Genomic DNA, 17,527 nt, shown 5'->3' on the forward strand with positions numbered 1-17,527 from the left:
CAAACAACTGACTCCAGTCTTACTGCTAGGTCCGGATTGGCAGAATGAAGTACAGAATCCCAAGGCCTATTCGCAGTAAGCAACAAGTAAATACAAAGTCACACAGTACTAGCTAACTCTCTGGAACTGACTAACAAACAAAGATTCAGGAGCATTTGCCTAGCCTGAGAGGATGGTTTATATAGCAGGTGCTGTCCACGCCCCACTCAGACCTCACAGACTGTGGGCACAAAACCAGCGCCGGATTCCCTGCCGTGCACAGAGCCTGTAACCACTACACAGTAAAAACCCGGACCGGAGTATCAGCTGCGCTCAGGTTACTTCGCTAACACTTGCCTCCCGGTTGCCATGGCGACGTGGCAGCACAGAGCAGGAGATCCTAACAGTACCCCCCCTCTGACGAGGGGTCAAAGAACCCCTACCACCGGGTTTATCGGGGAACTGCGAGAAGAAAGAGCGTATCAGTCTGGGGGCATGAAGATCACAACTGCGCACACACGACCGCTCCTCCGGGCCATACCCCTTCCAGTGCACCAAAAATGACAGCCGACCCCGAACCATCTTGGAGTCAAGAACCCTTTCAACCACAAACTCCCTCTGACCCCGTATCAGAAGAGGAGAAGGTCTTCCACTGGAAGAAGGATTACTAACCGCCAGTTTTAAAAGGGAACAATGAAATGTTTTATTGATACCCAATGAACGGGGCAGATCTAACTGAAATGCCACCGGATTGATAACCCTGATGATCTTATAAGGGCCGATGAACCGGGGGCCTAACTTATGAGATGGCTGTCTTAACTTCAAATTCTTGGTGGACAACCAGACGAAGAATCCTAATTTGAAGTTGCAGGGTCTTCTCCGCTTATCAAAAACCCTTTTGGTCACTAATGACACAGACACAAGGGCTTTCTTCACTTTCCTCCAAATACCCCTAAGGACCAAAACAACAGAGGAACCACCAGGCGTGGAATCCAGGGGGTCAAAAGAATTGGCCTTAGGATGATGCCCATACACACAAAGGAAGGGAGAGATCCCTGTAGCAGAGTGAGCCGCGTTGTTATAGGCAAACTCCGCCATGGACAGATGAGCAACCCAGTCAGTATGACACTTGGAGACATAACACCTGAGGAACTGCTCCAAGGACTGGTTCACCCTCTCAGTCTGCCCATTAGACTGTGGATGGTAGCCTGACGACAAGCTCACAGAAATCTGGAGATCAGAACAAAATGCCCTCCAGAATTTGGCCACAAACTGGGATCCACGGTCAGAGACCACATCAAGTGGCAACCCGTGGAGGCGCACAACATGCTGCATAAATAACTCAGACAGGCGTCTGGCCGATGGCAACCCAACCAGTGGAACGAAATGCGCCATCTTCTAAAACCTGTCAACGACAACCCAAATGGCTGTCATCCCCAAGGATTTGGGCAAGTCCACCACAAAATCCATGGAAATGTGGGTCCATGGCTTAGACGGAATAGAGAGTGGATGTAATGGGCCGACAGGAACCCCTCTAGGAGTTTTATTTCGGGCACAAACGTCACATGCCCGAACCCACTGATCCACATCCCTAGCCACCGAGGGCCACCACACCGCCCTAGACAGCAACTCCCGAGTTCTGGCAATACCCGGATGCCCTGCCGACCTCTTGGCATGGAATTCCAGGAACACTCGCTGTCTTAACCTAGGAGGCACAAACAAGAGACCTACCGGAAGGTCTGGAGGAGCCTGCTCCTGTGCTCTAAGGACTAATGACAAGAGGTCCTGGGTAATGCCCACTTTAATACATGATGGGGACACAATGGGCAATGGTTCCTCGGTGGTCTCTTGAACTGGAGCAAAACTCTGCGAGAGCGCATCAGCCTTGATGTTTTTTGACCCAGGGCGATATGTTATCAAAAAATGAAAGCGAGCAAAAAACAAAGCCCATCGTGCCTGCCTGGCATTGAGCCGCTTCGCTGACTCTAAATATGCCAGATTCTTATGGTCGGTGAGAATTGAGACCTCAAACTTAGCCCCCTCAAGCCAGTGTCTCCACTCCCCGAGTGCATCCTTTATAGCCAACAATTCCCGGTTACCCACATCATAATTCATCTCGGCAGATGAAAATTTACGGGAAAAGTAAGCACAGGGATGAAGGCGATTATCAAACACCCCCATCTGAGAGAGCACTGCCCCAATACCTATCTCAGAGGCATCCACTTCTACCACAAAAGGACGCTCTGGATCTGGGTGTCGCAGCACCTTGGCCGAGACAAATGCCCTTTTGAGACGGGCAAAGGCCGCTTTGGCCTCACAAGACCAGTGAGCAACATCCGCCCCTTTCTTAGTGAGTGCCACCAAGGGGGCCACTATAGACGAAAATCCAGCGATAAACCGTCTATAAAAATTTGCAAAGCCCAGAAAACGCTGAAGCGCCTTCAAACTAGTGGGCTGCACCCAATCCAGGACTGCCTGTACCTTAGAACCCTCCATTTGGAAACCTTCTGAGGAGATAATATACCCTAGAAATGCGATTTGCTGGACTTCAAACTCGCACTTCTCCAGCTTCGCCCCAAGCTGGTGGTCTCTGAGTTTCTGGAGGACTAAGCGTACATGCTTCCGATGTTCCTCCAGGGAATGAGAGAAGATTAGGATGTCATCTAGATAAACAACTAAGAATCTATCCAAATATTCCCTGAGCACATCGTTCATGAATTCCTGGAAGACTGCCGGGGCATTAGAGAGCCCAAAAGGCATCACCAAATATTCATAATGCCCTGAGTGGGTATTAAAGGCAGTCTTCCATTCATCCCCCTCTCTTATTCGGATTAGATTGTAAGCACCGCGTAGGTCAATCTTAGAAAAAATGGTGGCAGTACGAAGCTGGTCAAACAAAACCAAAATGAGAGGCAGTGGGTACGAGTTTTTAACCGTGATACGGTTCAATTCCGTGAAGTCGATGCAGGGTCGCAACGAATCGTCCTTTTTACCCACGAAAAAGAACCCCGACCCAACTGGGGACTGTGAGGATCTGATAAATCCCTTAGCCAAGTTCTCCTGAATGTACTCTGCCATAGCCTGAGTCTCAGGACGTGACAGGGAGTACAACCTGCTCTTGGGAAGCTTAGCATCCGGCAACAAATCAATGGCACAGTCATAGGGGCGATGGGGAGGTAGTACCTCCGCAACTTTTTTGGAGAACACATCCGCAAAATCTGCATAACATCCTGGCAATCCTGGCAAACTTAGCTGCGAGAGCCTGACTGGAAGGCTCAAGCAACTCCTGAAACAATCACTACCCCAACTAAGAATCTCCCCAGAGACCCAGTCAAATTGAGGGATATGGGCCCTTAACCAGGGTAACCCCAAAACCAATGGGGCAAAAGAACAGACAGTCACATAAAAAGACAATTTTTCAGCGTGTGTGGCTCCAATAAACAAAGGAATTTGGCTGGTGCAGGAGGTAATTTTACCCTGGGACAATGGTTCCCCGTTTAACCCACAGATCTCAATCTCTGATGCAAGTCACCGGAATGAGAAAAGTCTTTTTGGGAAATTCTGACTTCTGGCCTGACAGGATATTTCCCATCACCCTCAGGCCCTGAAGTTTTCCGGTTTTTCTGGGCATGATACTACAACATCACCTTTATTCCCACAGTACAAACACAAACCCTGCTGTCTCCTCCGCGTCTTCTCACGCGAGGAGAGGCGGGTAGCCCCAATCTGCATAGGCTCCTTGGAATATTCCTCAGAGTCTGAGGTTCCCTTGGGAAAAAAGGAAACTGCGGTCTCCCTTTCAAGCCTACGCTCTCTCAGCCGTCTATCCACCCGGATGGATAACTGCATGAGCTGATCTAAGCTATCAGGCGAGGGATATTGTACCAGTTGGTCCTTTATCTGGTCAGAAAGGCACCTTCGGTACTGGTTTCTCAGGGTTGGGTCATTCCACTGGGTATCATGAGCCAACCTCCGAAACTCCGTACTATAAACCTCAGCTGGCCGTCGCCCTTGCTTAAGAACCGTAATCTTAGCCTCGGCTGAAGCCATCTTGTCAGGGTCATCATACAAAATGCCCAGTGCCGTAAAAAAAGCATCAACACTTTTAAGCGACGGACAGTCAGGCTGTAACCCATATGCCCAGACCTGTGGGTCTCCTTGTAGCAAGGAAATCACCATGCCCACCCGCTGAATCTCCGACCCAGAAGACTGGGGCCTAAGCCTGAAATATAGCTTACAGCTCTCCTTGAAACAAAAGAACTGCGAGCGATCTCCAGAAAAACGATCCGGGAGATTTACTTTCGGCTCCTTAACCCCTGAACTTGCCGCTGCGGGAGCTCCGCTAGCGGCCTGCGGGGTGTTCATTTTAATGGACATCTCATTAAATTGTCGAGTCAGGACCTGCACCTGATCGACCACCTGTTGCAAAGTATTTTGAGGGGTATGCTCCATATTCCTAAAAAATTTCAACAGGAGTAAGGCTGCTGAATATGTTACGCACACCAGTGCTAACAGGAGTATACCGGTGTATGAACAGAGAGGGAAGCGAAGCAAACAAACTCACAGACAGTATAACATAACATACACAGGAGGTGATGGAATAACTAATAAACACAAAGTGAACGGAGAAGCCCAAAGGCTCAGGAATTGGGTGTCTCCCTAGTGTCAGGAATGCTCAGATGGAATAGAGCGGACAATGAAGCGATGTGTAGTGCTTTAACATGTGGAGCACCTGAAATGATGTTGCTAAGAGCAACAGAAAAAACCCCAAAGGGTTACCAATGGGTGTGGGAATAAACTCCTTGGTCAGAGATAGAAATATAGACACAAGGAGAGCATCCACAATCCTAACCCCCACTTGCAGGGCACAGGTTCAGCTTACTGCCACTAAACTGACACCTGAACGCCCTGCACAGTGAGGGAGGATTAAGCAAGCAGGTCTGAGAGTACAGCCGCAAACCTGCTGGGTTCACAGAATAGCAAAAGAACCCCAGCAGGTCAAACAACTGACTCCAGTCTTACTGCTAGGTCCGGATTGGCAGAATGAAGTACCGAATCCCAAGGCCTATTCGCAGTAAGCAACAAGTAAATACAAAGTCACACAGTACTAGCTAACTCTCTGGAACTGACTAACAAACAAAGATTCAGCAGCATTTGCCTAGCCTGAGAGGATGGTTTATATAGCAGGTGCTGTCCACGCCCCACTCAGACCTCACAGACTGTGAGCACAAAACCAGTGCCGGATTCCCTGCCGTGCACAGAGCCTGTAACCACTACACAGTAAAAACCCGGACCGGAGTATCAGCTGCGCTCAGGTTACTTCGCTAACACTTGCCTCCCGGTTGCCATGGCGACGTGGCAGCACAGAGCAGGAGATCCTAACAGTTATACTGATTTCTGAATATCAATATGATGGTTACATATGAGGAGCAAGATTGATACATTTATTGCTACAGTGTGTTCTTGAGGCATACTAGATATTTCTGCCCAGACAACAAATTCAATCAGCAATAACCTGCCAATACCTGAGACGCGGATCAGGGTGTTATATATAGTGGACATTTTTTACCAAGAAATTACCAATTCTACTAATAATAGGCTTACCGGTACACTGCACTGAGAAAATCAATAGTATTTGCACTAAGACAATTACAGGATCAGTTTTTACTCATATTATGGAGATTTATATCCTAGATCTTGAATAATAATTAGAATATTTCGCTACTACCTCTCTAAGGGAACATATGATATGCAATCGATGGGGAGATTGTATGTGCTATGAAGTTTGGACACATACTAATCAACACTGTTATTGTTACTTATATTCTACGCCAGTAGCATCCATTACAACAGGCTGAAATTTATGGTAAATCTATCTATAGGGCTACCGCGTCTTGTTTCAGCCGACTATATCATCCTACAATTTGTCTCCTCCTGTTAGGGGACTGTCTATGCTTATTATTGCAGGAACTATTGTCAGGATCAATAACATTGACCCTGACCAGGTCACGTGTATCTCCCCACGGTGTGTTCATACCACGCGTTAATTTAGGCGTGGTTTTTTGTTGTTTTTTGTTTTTGTGTGAATTCTGGTATTTATGTGTACAAGTTCATGTCCTAGTCTTGGTTTGTGGCAAAAATTTTTTAATGACAATCAATAAAAGTTATATTTTATGTAATATCTTTCAATGAGTGCCCCCAAAAAAACGAGAGTCTCTTTTTCTTCTTTTTTGGTACACTATTGCTCAGGGGCGGATCCAGAACAAAATGACAGGGGGGGCACCATGACAGAGGAAATGAGGGGGAGGTACTTTAGAGCGCACATAAGACGCACGTGCTCCAGAAAAGTGGGTTTGGCCTTGCAACAATAGGTGTGGCTTCAAAGAAAATGCCATATCCATGAGGCAGTGGGTGACGCCACAGAATGCGACATGGGGAGATTGTTTGTGACATAGTGGATGACGGGGAGAGATAGTGGGTGACAGGGAGAGGCAGACAGGAGGGAGAAGTGATGGGGAGAAATAGTGGGAGACAGAAAGGCAGTGGGTGACAGGGAGAATGTGACGGGGAGAGGCAGTGGGTGATGTCAGGTAGAGAGTAAAAGGCAATGGGTGACAGGAGAGAAAAGTGATGGGGAGAGATAGTTGGAGACAGAAAGGCAGTGGGTGACAGGCAGTGGGATCTATATATGGGACACCGGTCTAGATGGGAATGGGGCAGAGAGATGGTGGTGGGTGGGGGAAACACTAGACTGTAGAAGGGGGTACACTGGGCTGAATGAGGGGATGTTCTTGCTGAGGGGCAGTGAGATGGGGGCAGGGGGCTGGGAGAGGGGAAACACTGGGCAGACAGGGTGGTAGATACTGGGATAAGGGAGTTAGTGAGATGGTGGGGGACACTGGGCTGGATTGGGGGGGCCAGGGCACTATTAATGGGATGGCACATGGCAGGATGGGAAGGGGGCAGTGAAAGGGGTAAAACTGGGCTAGTGAGGAGGGATCAGTATGTCTAGAGTCACTGGGGGGTTCTAGATGGGAGAGCAGTGAGGTGGGAACAGTGGGCTGGTTGGGGAGGGAAGGGGAAACATTGGGCTGGCAGGATGGGAGATAATGGTGCTGGGGGCAGTAATGGTGTGGGCACCAGACTGGAGAAGGGGGCAGACACTGAGAGAGCACTGGCCTGCTGCTGTTTCTGTCTGGCCCTGCACATGCGAGTGCAGCACTGCACACTCACTCAGTAGCGCTTCCCGTGTCCCTGCACCCTACCTGCTTCCTCGGTCCCCAGCTCAGCTCAATCACCCCTGCACTGCCAACTCAGGTGCAGGGATCTGTCTCCTGGTGGCGGGTCCGGCTGGCTCCATCAGGCGGCAGCTTGCTCCATCTAACAGGCGGCGGCATTGACGGCTTTCACTCCCCCGCAATCAGCGTTCCGCGGAGCCCCTCCTTCCCCGTGTACTAGTGCAGCCGGGGAGACGGTGACACAAAGTCCGGATTAAGCCCAGCCCGCGAATCAGAATGCAGGAGGCGGAGCTGGGCTGTTCGTTCCTAGGTAAGCTGCTACAGGAAGGAGGGACTGACAGCCGGCGGCCTCATTGGCAGTGCAGCATTAAAAAAAAAAAACGTCCTAAATGACAGGGGGGGCACGTGCCTTGGTGCCCCCCCCCCCCCCCCCCCTGAATCCGCGTATGCTATTGCTTACTTTCAGGGGTGCACCTCCACATGAGTTATTGTTATAGTACCCTTCAGTGAAGGACGTAATTTCAAACTACAGGTTGAGTCTCCCTTATCCAAAATGCTTGGGACCAGAGGTATTTTGGATATGGGATTTTTCCGTATTTTGGAATAATTGCATACCATAATGAGATATCATGGTGATGGGACCTAAGTCTAAGCACAGAATGCATTTATGTTACATATACACCTTATACACACAGCCTGAAGTCAATTTTAGCCAATATTTTTTTATAACTTTGTGCATTAAACAAAGTGTGTCTACATTCACACAATTCATTAATGTTTCATATACACCTTATACACACAGCCTGAAGGTCATTTAATACAATATTTTTAATAACTTTGTCTATTAAACAAAGTTTATGTACATTGAGCCATCAAAAAACAAAGGTTTCACTATCTCACTCTCAGTCAAAAAAGTCCGTATTTCGGAATATTCCGTATTTCGGAATATTTGGATATGGGATACTCAACCTGTATTATGGTTTTTCCAATTCATTCAGCGGTATATTATATCTCACCACCGGTGCTCAAGTTTCCCCCATCCCTTTCCTCCCCCCATATTAAAATATATAAAAAGATAAAGTGATTGTAATAAATAGCACAATTCTCTTGGTGTGCTGCAAGTCAAGTAGTAAAAAAAATTAGAATTGGTTTTGCATATTAAAGAGTGATAAAATGCAATTATTTTTAATATAAGAATCTACCAGACTCCAGGGCCAATAGACAAGATCTGAAAGTACATTTTGGCATTGTGGAAGTTTGCTTAATTGTTGTTAGTTGCCAACTTGCCCTCATAGCATACTAACAGTACCAAGAACAAGGGAGTAGCAGTGTTGTATGCAAAATAATACATATAGGGTGATATTCAATTGTTTTGCAGCCCTGGGCCCTCATTCCGAGTTGATCGCTCGCTAGCTGCTTTTAGCAGCAGTGCAAATACTAGGCAGCCGCCCTTTGGGAGTGTATCTTAGCTTTAGCAGAAGTACGAACGAAAGGATCGCATTGCTACAAAAACAGATTGTGCAGTTTCAGAGTAGCTCGAGACTTACTCCTACCTTGCGATCACTTCAGTCTGTTTAGTTCCTGGTTTGACGTCACAAACATGCCCTGCGTTCAGCCAGCCACTCCCCCATTTCCCCAGGCACGCCTGCGTTTGTATCTGACACGCCTGCGTTTTTCAGCACACTCCCGGAAAACGGTCAGTTACCTCCCAGATACGCCCCATTCCTGTCAATCACTCACCGATCAGCAGTGCGACTGAAAAGCGTCGCTAGACCTTGTGTGAAACTGCATCGGCTTTTGTGAAAGTACGTTGCGCGTGCGCACTGCACGCCATTTGCATGCGCAGAAGTGGCAATTTTTTGCCTGATCGCTGCGCTGTGAACAACTCTGAATGACCCCCCATATCTCCTGTCTAAAGTGACGGGATATCGCGGGGCGTAAGTCATCTGTCTTTTTTTTTTCACGCTGATTGTGCCCAGACAGGTGGCAAAAAGTGCTGTTTTGGTCACTTTTCACGCATCTCAGTTCGCCACCCTGGTGGGTGCGAGTGGAAATGCAGGCACTGGCAACCATCACACCTGAATGGAGCTACAATTGAATAGTATTTCATCCAAACACCACTTACGTCGTCAAACACCCAACTCTAATCATACAAAACAATCATTATCCCCTTGAAGTTATTTTACATGTTACATGTTTTACATAATTTGGCATGTTATAACTTAAAATATTTCATAGATAGTAAACATTATATTTTCATGGAAAAGGGTTGTGTGATCAAACGGAATACTTGACCCAGACCCCAACACGTTTTACAATAGACTTCCTCTTAGAATGTGTCCTAGATCATAGTGTAATGCAGCATTACAGAAATCAATGTAATGCACAAAGTGTTGTTTTAATAAGGAGATTACTTTAGCTGCTATGTTTGATGTATTTCACATTTATTTGTTGTGGCTCTGTTTTCTCAGACATGAACTTCTAGAGGAGGCCAGAAGAAAAGGGCTACCATTTGCACAGTGGGATGGGCCCACAGTAGTGTCATGGCTTGAGGTAAGGCTTAGTGAAATTCTATCTTCTCACCAGATAATATTCTCTTACAATGTGTTTACAGTGGTTACATGTCCATGCTACCCTGGACATATATGGAATTACACTCAAAAACACATTAAAACATGTTACTCATATTTAGACATGGCCCTAAAATATTATCCAGAATACAAATAAGAATGGATGAAATTCTGGCGAAAAAAAGGATGAACGTATGCCCAATCACAATCCTAAAAACTCACCCAGTGAGGTGGAAAAATACAACATATAAAACAAATAAGGCAATAGATCAAAGGCACACTGTATGGATGAGAGAAGCAGAACAGTCTAATCAGACCAATCCAATAAATAAGTCCCCTGTGTGGATGATCTTTCTTCTTATTCACGTTTTTCCTCAATAACCAGTACACGTAGGGAAGAAGAAAAAGGAGACCAATGGGTAGTACTTTCTTGTATGGGGGTGGGCAGTTTTTCTATATTAGAAGTTAGTAATTTATGAGCGTACCAAAAAACTCACTTGGCAAATAATTGTAATACATATATAAAGGTTTCTTTTCAAAAACCCTGACAATAAAGGAACATGTAGGATGGTTGGGATCCTCTCATAGCGGTTTCTTTAGAGGTGGAACGGTGTCCAAGGATAGATCTTCCTCTTAAGAATTTGTACTCCACCATAGATGTATAGTATATATGGAAAAAAAAGGTTACATTTACCAATGTGTGGTATTTTCTTTTTAAGCAAGATGTACACCTCTGTGTTCAAAAGTTGAGCAGTTAGGAGATTGGGCCACGTCACCAGATAAACATTAGGTGTACCTAAAAACTCACTTGGCAGAGGGGTGAAACAAGCACATCAGGGTTTCTTTAACACGTGGGACAAGCATCAATATAACCCACAATAGCCAAATTACCTGGTTAGATAAAACGTACCATGAACTCTCAGAGCTAATACTTGGAATCCTCCTATAATGGTTTCTTTACATGTATCCACAAATTGTCACTACATCGAGGATAACAGGTTATTTATTCCCAAAAAGTCCGATTCAGTTAATATGGGTTAAAATATCAAATACAACTTTAAGGACAATCCAGTCAGAGGCCAATTTCAAAAAAAGTATGTAAAGCTTATATATATATATATATATATATATATATATATATATATATATAAAATGTCCACAAACAAAGATGTTGGCCTGGACTGCAATCTAAGTAACAAACATTCACTAATACCTTCAGTTATGGATAAATAAACTCACAGAAGTCCTTCAAAAGTCCACACTCCACACCAATGAGTTTCAATCCACAAGGATCTTTATCAAGGTGTGGGTGGAGAGTGAACTGAGGGGATAAAATACTTGTCCTAAGGATAAATCATTTATATTTCTCCTTCATCCACTAGGGGCCACTGGAGCGTAGTTACAATGGGGAAATAGTAGGCAGTAATTGGGAGCTGGCACTTTAACATTCTCACACTGTGGCTAGCTCCTCCCCTACTATCTCCCCTCCAAGCCAGTCTTAGTTTAGTGCCCGATGTGAGCTGGTTCACTTGGGTTTAGCTGAAGAAAATTTTCTTTTTTCTTTATTATTTTATTTTTCTTTCACACATGCACAGACTGGCAGCTCTGCCACTGCCATTCTGCACCGCGGGAGGCTGCCGGCGGGGTCCCATCGCAGCTGCGTGCGGCTCGGGATGGGCCCCGGCTGAGGGAGACACTGAGCTCTCCTGAGTTGGCCGGACACCGCTGCGTGCGGCGCGTGTCGGGGCCACTCCATCCAGCAGAAGATTCCGGCAGCACGGCAGCGGTGAGTATCAAAAGTGGCCGGACACCGCTGCGTGCGGCGCGTGTCGGGGCCGCGGGGTCGAGCAGAGTACGCCTAAAGTGTGGTGAGTACAAACATCCCCTCCTCCAGACTGATGTATGTTTTTACAGTTTCAGTTTTCAACATATGTATGGACCCCTATACTCCCCAGTCATAGAAGGCTGGAGTGCATCAAAGGCGCTTACTAATTTGAACTTGGCGCCATTATATGGGGGGCGGAGCTTCAGCCCGCTCTGTAAGCGGGCTCAGCGCTCTTCACTGCCCGGCTGCAGAAGGCAGTCGGGGGATACAGAACAGTGAGATGTAAGTTGAATCCAAGGCTGGTTGCCTTTTATAGTTGCCGCCATGTTATGTCAGTGTGGTGTAAAAACAACAAAAACATGTGGCTCTGTTCATGAAACGCTCCCCGGCCGCAGCATACAAGCGGCCGGGGAGATACAGGGCGCTTCCCGCTTACTGTAGAGCAGGTTTGAATTTGGCGCCAAAGCGGGGGGGCGGAGCTAACTCCCGCTCTGTTCGGCGGGCTAATCGCTCTCCGTCCCCCGGCCGCTACAGGACCGCCGCTTCACTGTCACACCGCTCCCCGGCCGCTGCAAGCTCCCTTCCCTCTCCGGGCTGTTCAGGGAGGATAAAGGTAGGATGTGGGGGTGAAGGCTATTCCCGCTTTGCTCAGCGGGCTCCCGGCGGCGGATCGCAGCGTTCACTGCCTCTAGGCACAAATCCTGTCTCAGGGGGGTTTTTAGTTTTTCTGTGCAGGGAGTTGCTGACATATTTGTAATATCTGACTTTGGCAGCCATTCCTCCCAGCAGGAGAGTCCTCTGCCAGGCATTTCATACAGGAGCCTGCTCTATTACAGGAGCTGGGGCTCATCTCATTAATGATTAAAAATCTACTGTGCAGTTTTTCTTTACCCTACATATACTATTAGGTTCAAATAGACAGTATTTATCTACCCTATTAGGTTCACAGGCACAGTATTTATCTACCCTATTGGGTTCACATACACGGTTGGATTCACTGTGGGTGTGTATATATATATATATATATATATATATATATAGATATATAGATATGTATGTATGAATATATATATGTGTGGAGGTATGTATATAGATATATGCATACAATACCGTATATAGGGCAGTACGGATGGTGTAATGGTTAGCATTACTGCCTCACGGCATGGAGGTCATGGGTTTGGTTCCCACCATGGCCCTAACTGTGTGTAGTTTGTACAGATGTGTCCACATACATCTTTAATATAAAACAAACCACTTCCGCAATGTTTTCTAATAACAAAATACCTCCTTGCCACATAACATTTTCCCCCATCTTTTCTCACAGTTTGATCACCATTTTGAAAAGCCAGCGGAACCTCCGAGAAACATCTGGTGCACCTAAATTTAGCGGTACACTACATACAGGGCGGGGTGTTGCCTTCCCTTTATTATTCCTTGGTGTCACTAGTTACTAATGCTATTTGTAATTTGGGGAATGCGTGTAAGGCATCAGACAAATAGCGCTGCGGCTCAGTACGCTAGTAGCGGGTATCTGTACAGGGGGACCAGGGTTTGAAAATAAAAAAACTTTAAGGGGAGCTCCTATAGCCTAGGGCAAAGACTCCTGTCCCACAGCGCAGCGCTACTGGTTCAGGTCTCCGCTGCTCCAGTAAGTTTATTTGAATCGTGACGGTCACTACACATTATAGTGCAGACCTTACATAGAGCTGTGTTTATTTAACCCACCTTTTCTCCTTTCGTTGGTCTCACCTGGGATAGTCAAAGAATTCCCTATTAGGTGTGAAGTATGTGGTGGAGCCATCTGCTTAGCCCTCCACGCACCGGCAGAACACTCCTGTTTGAACAGCTCAGATTATGCAGGTAATGTCACTATTAACCAGAGATCTTGTACGTCATTTCACCTCTCCAGGTTTCTAAAGGAACCTTGCTAACCTCCCAGGTTACAATACTAATGATGTCTGTTTTCTGTGGAGTCTGAACCAGTGTCTCAGAATATCCAGGTGCATTATACAGCAGTTCGTCTGGTACTGCAGGTAAAGGAGGCGGACACGTCAAGTCCATCAGGGTTCGACGCCAATGACGAAATGACAGCGACTGGTCCAGTCTCGGATGAGCTGGGCAGGCTCCGGTAGGCGGCCGGCAGACACCCAAATACACAATATCAGGTATCAAACAATGTTTGTTTTTCCTATCCTTTCCCCACAGACGGCAGGAGATGGTATCAGAACCTCTCTAGGGTATACCCCTCGATGTATCGCCGGTCCAACAAGCTGCCATTTTCCTGAGCAACCTTGCTCAGGGACCCATCGAAGACATATACGGCAGCAGGGTTCTACCTTGTCCGGAGCAGGTAGGTTGTGGAACATTTGTCTTCTAGGTTACAGGATGTTTCGCATCAGGATCAATTGATACTTTGGTACAGGTCCGAATCACGATTCTGCTCTATGATCTTTGAAGGTCTCCAAGTCTGCAGACTTGGACCCTGCATTTTCGCTTGGGCTGTCTTAAACCGACGACCTCTGGGTCTGCGACTGTGACAGGTGAACATGTAATCCTACGGGGCAGATGGTTCAGGGGAAGGAACTTTCTGCAGGATTTCTTGAACCATTGGAGGTAAGTCCACTTTGCTTTCTCCTAATACTGCCCCAGCTCCAAGACAGACCTTTACCGGTCTTTCCTTTAGATTTTTCCGTGCCCCTTCAAAAACTTTCGACTCCACACGAGCGATATCTCAGTCGCCAGGGGATCTCAGTAAAAAAAAAAAAAAAAGCTGAAGCAGAGGTTCAGCATCCTCCTATAAACCCACTACAGGTCAGACTTTCCTACCACCTGGAGGGTCCCAGGGTAGGCGCAGGTCGGTGGTCCTATGGGAAGAACTGAGAAGGCTTGGGCGGTTATAAACTAGATTTCGGAGTACAACCATCTCAGGAGTCCCTCGGCAGGGGTCGGCCGATTTACGATGACAAGAGAGTAATACTGCAGGCGGCGCTCCATATGCTTCTAACCGCAAAGGGTGTTGATCCCTGTTTTTCACATATCATTTGAATCGGGACAGTTCTCAGGCCTTTGTTTTCTTTTCACGTTCCGAAGCCAGTTGGCTCGGCCAGACCTATTCTGGCCTTAGAATCCTTTCAGTCTGTGATTGCTAGTTTGAACAAGAAAGGGAGTTTTTACATGTCCCTTGTCTTCAGCGATGCCTGTTTACTGATTTCCGTTGGACGGGTTTTTCTCAGATTCGCATTACAGGATTCTCATTTTCACTGTCAGTACTTTCCTTTCGGTCTCTCTTCCGCTCCCACAGAGTTCAGGAAGATCACAGAATAACTCTCTTTCAAGGGCAGAAGGTGACGTTGGTTCCCTAATGGGACAATCTACTGCTACTTTCCCACTCTGTACATTAGGTGGCTTCTGAATATCCGGAGGATCCAGGAGGTTCTGGTTCAACACAGATCCAATTTATGCTCCTCGTAGACGTTTCTCAACACGGTCCGTCAGAGGATTTTTCCTTCCTCGGCACCAGGTACTCTATTCCTTCAGTCAAGTTGCGACGCAATGAGTGGTCGCCTACATTCCTCTCTGAGCGGGGGACAACATTCCTCTCTGAGCGGGGGACAACAATCTTCTTTCCAGGTCAAGCCACCAGGTCAGACTCCCGGGTGAGAAAACATTCCCCGGAGTTTTGTCAGCTGGTCCGCTGTGGGCGGAGATTTCGGATCAACCTCAGGGCGTTCTGACTGACTTTTTAACCCTTTACTACTCTCGGACGTGAGCTCGGGCAGTAGCCGAGGAGGCCCTCAGGGCTCCGGGGAGTTTTCTGGTTATTCTATCCTGCCTCCCTTTTTGATTTCTACCTCATGTTCGGTAACACAGGAGGGGATTATGCGTGCTAGTCCTCTCGGTGGCTCTGGTTGGGCCACGCATGACTTGAAGATACAGATACACCTGTTGTCAGTAGAGGAGCCTTGGCTCCTACCTCGACTGGACTGTCCACTTCAACAACTTTTTCTTTGTTCAATCTTACACTGGTTCCGTGTAACCGTGTGACTGTTCACGAGACCTCAGAAGGGAGGAGTTCCCTAGTTTGGTTAGGCCTACTGGGCCCCGATTTCAGAAGTCTGTTACCTCTTCTCGCTTTTGCCACTTTTGGAAAACTGTATGGGACATAATAAGCATAAAAGGGGTTTTCCCCTTCTTTCAGTTACCATTCAGCCGTCATCTTTGGTTTCTCTGGGAGGTTTTGCTCCGCTGCGCTTCAAACCACACTGACCTGAATTTTAGGTCTCTGCCTTTTTCGGTTTTCTTCCAAAAGAGATTAGCCTAGCGGCCGTAGGTTCGGCCTCTTTTTCAGGGAGTACTCTATTGGCAACTCCCCCGGCTGAGCTTCGGTCTCAGCGGTCGTTTCTTCCAGAGGGGATGTCCATTTTTCAGATAAATCTGACACTAGTGTTTTTTGGTCCTCTTTGAATGTTGTCAGGGCTCGCCGACTCTCCCTACAGAGGTCTTCGGCTATTCGACGAAGTGTTTTTCTTCTTTGTGCTGTACAATGCTCCCGTGCTAAATAGCCGGGGTCCCAGCATACGCTGGGCCGTTGGATACATCTGACCATCAGACAGTCTTCTTGGAAGTTGCTAGGGAGCCTCCGTATTCCATTTCAGCGCACTTTACGCGCGTTGTAAGACCTTCGTGGGCGGCTGCCCGTGGGGTCTCCATAAATAGTTTGTCGGGCGGCTACTTGGTCGGACCGACATTCGTTTTGTCAAATTCTACAAGTTTGACAATTTTGCGGCCTCTGCATCACAGTTTGGCCGAGCAGATTTTACAGGACTCTCAGCGCTCTCCCACCCGTTTTTGGGAGCTCTGGGACGTCCCCATTGTAACTACGCTCCAGTGGCCCCTAGTGGATGAAGGAGAAATCAGGATTTTGGTACTTACCGATAAATCCCTTTCTCCGATTCCACAGGGGCCACTGGACGCCCGCCCAGCGCTGTTCATCCTTGTTTTTTGCTTAAAGGTTTGCAGATCAATATATGACTGCTTGTTGAGTTCAGGCTAGCCTGGTTTTTGTCAGGTTCTGTTCCAGGTTTAGTTTGGATTATCCTGGTTTACAGAGCGTCATTAACCTCCTCTACCTTAAGGTTTGTTTATTCCATCTCTCATCGGGCACAGTTTTACGTAGACTGGCTTGGAGGGGAGATAGTAGGGGAGGAGCTAGCCACAGTGTGAGAATTTTAAAGTGCCAGCTCCCAATTACTGCCTACTATTTCCCCATTGTAACTACGCTCCAGTGGCCCCTGTGGAATCGGAGAAAGGGATTTATCGGTACCAAAATCCTGATATTAGAAGTATTTTATTTATGGGTATGTACACTTTTTGATATTTTAAAATCCTTTACCCAGAATGCCTTGCTCTAAATGTGAAATTGATGTTATATCCTGTTTAGGGGTTATTTAGGAGTTGATCTCAGTTATTCCATATGATCTTTACTCTGCTTCTCTCATCTATATGTACCGACTATACCAGTTGGCATTTCAAACAACTTTCCTGGCTCAGCAGGATTAACGTAGTTAAAATGAATATGCTCCCCAAACTGCTTTATGTTCTCCAGGCCCTGCCAATTCAAGTCCAAGACTCTTGGTTTTGCTTACTCCATCTCCTGATCCGTCAATTTGTCTGGTCCCACAAAAGAGCGAGAATTAAGCATGATATACTGTCATGGCCTATTCGGTTGGGAGGTCTCAAATTTCCAGACATCAAAACTTACTATCATGCCATTCTTTTGAATAGAATACTTGAGTGGATGAGAAATAGAGACAATAAAGAAGTGGGTTACATTAGAAGGGTTTTATATTCAACATCATTCTGAGACTGACCCGTGGCTTCCCAATTTTCCTAAAATGTCTCCTCTCCCGACGATT

General features: G+C 46.9%; 1 protein-coding gene across 12 annotated transcripts in view; it reads left to right on the forward strand.

The window, feature by feature from the left end:
• Nucleotides 1–17,527, forward strand: part of PPFIA2 (PTPRF interacting protein alpha 2) — a 656,694-nt gene that overhangs the window by 579,508 nt on the left and 59,659 nt on the right. For all 12 annotated transcript variants that reach the window (XM_063927696.1, XM_063927698.1, XM_063927701.1 and 9 more), the window contains one exon: nucleotides 9,689–9,770. In XM_063927696.1, the coding sequence (XP_063783766.1) occupies nucleotides 9,689–9,770 (82 nt within the window). The remainder of the gene's footprint in view (nucleotides 1–9,688; nucleotides 9,771–17,527) is intronic.

This window comes from Pseudophryne corroboree, chromosome 6 (genome assembly GCF_028390025.1).
Source record: "Pseudophryne corroboree isolate aPseCor3 chromosome 6, aPseCor3.hap2, whole genome shotgun sequence".
NCBI lineage: Eukaryota > Metazoa > Chordata > Amphibia > Anura > Myobatrachidae > Pseudophryne > Pseudophryne corroboree.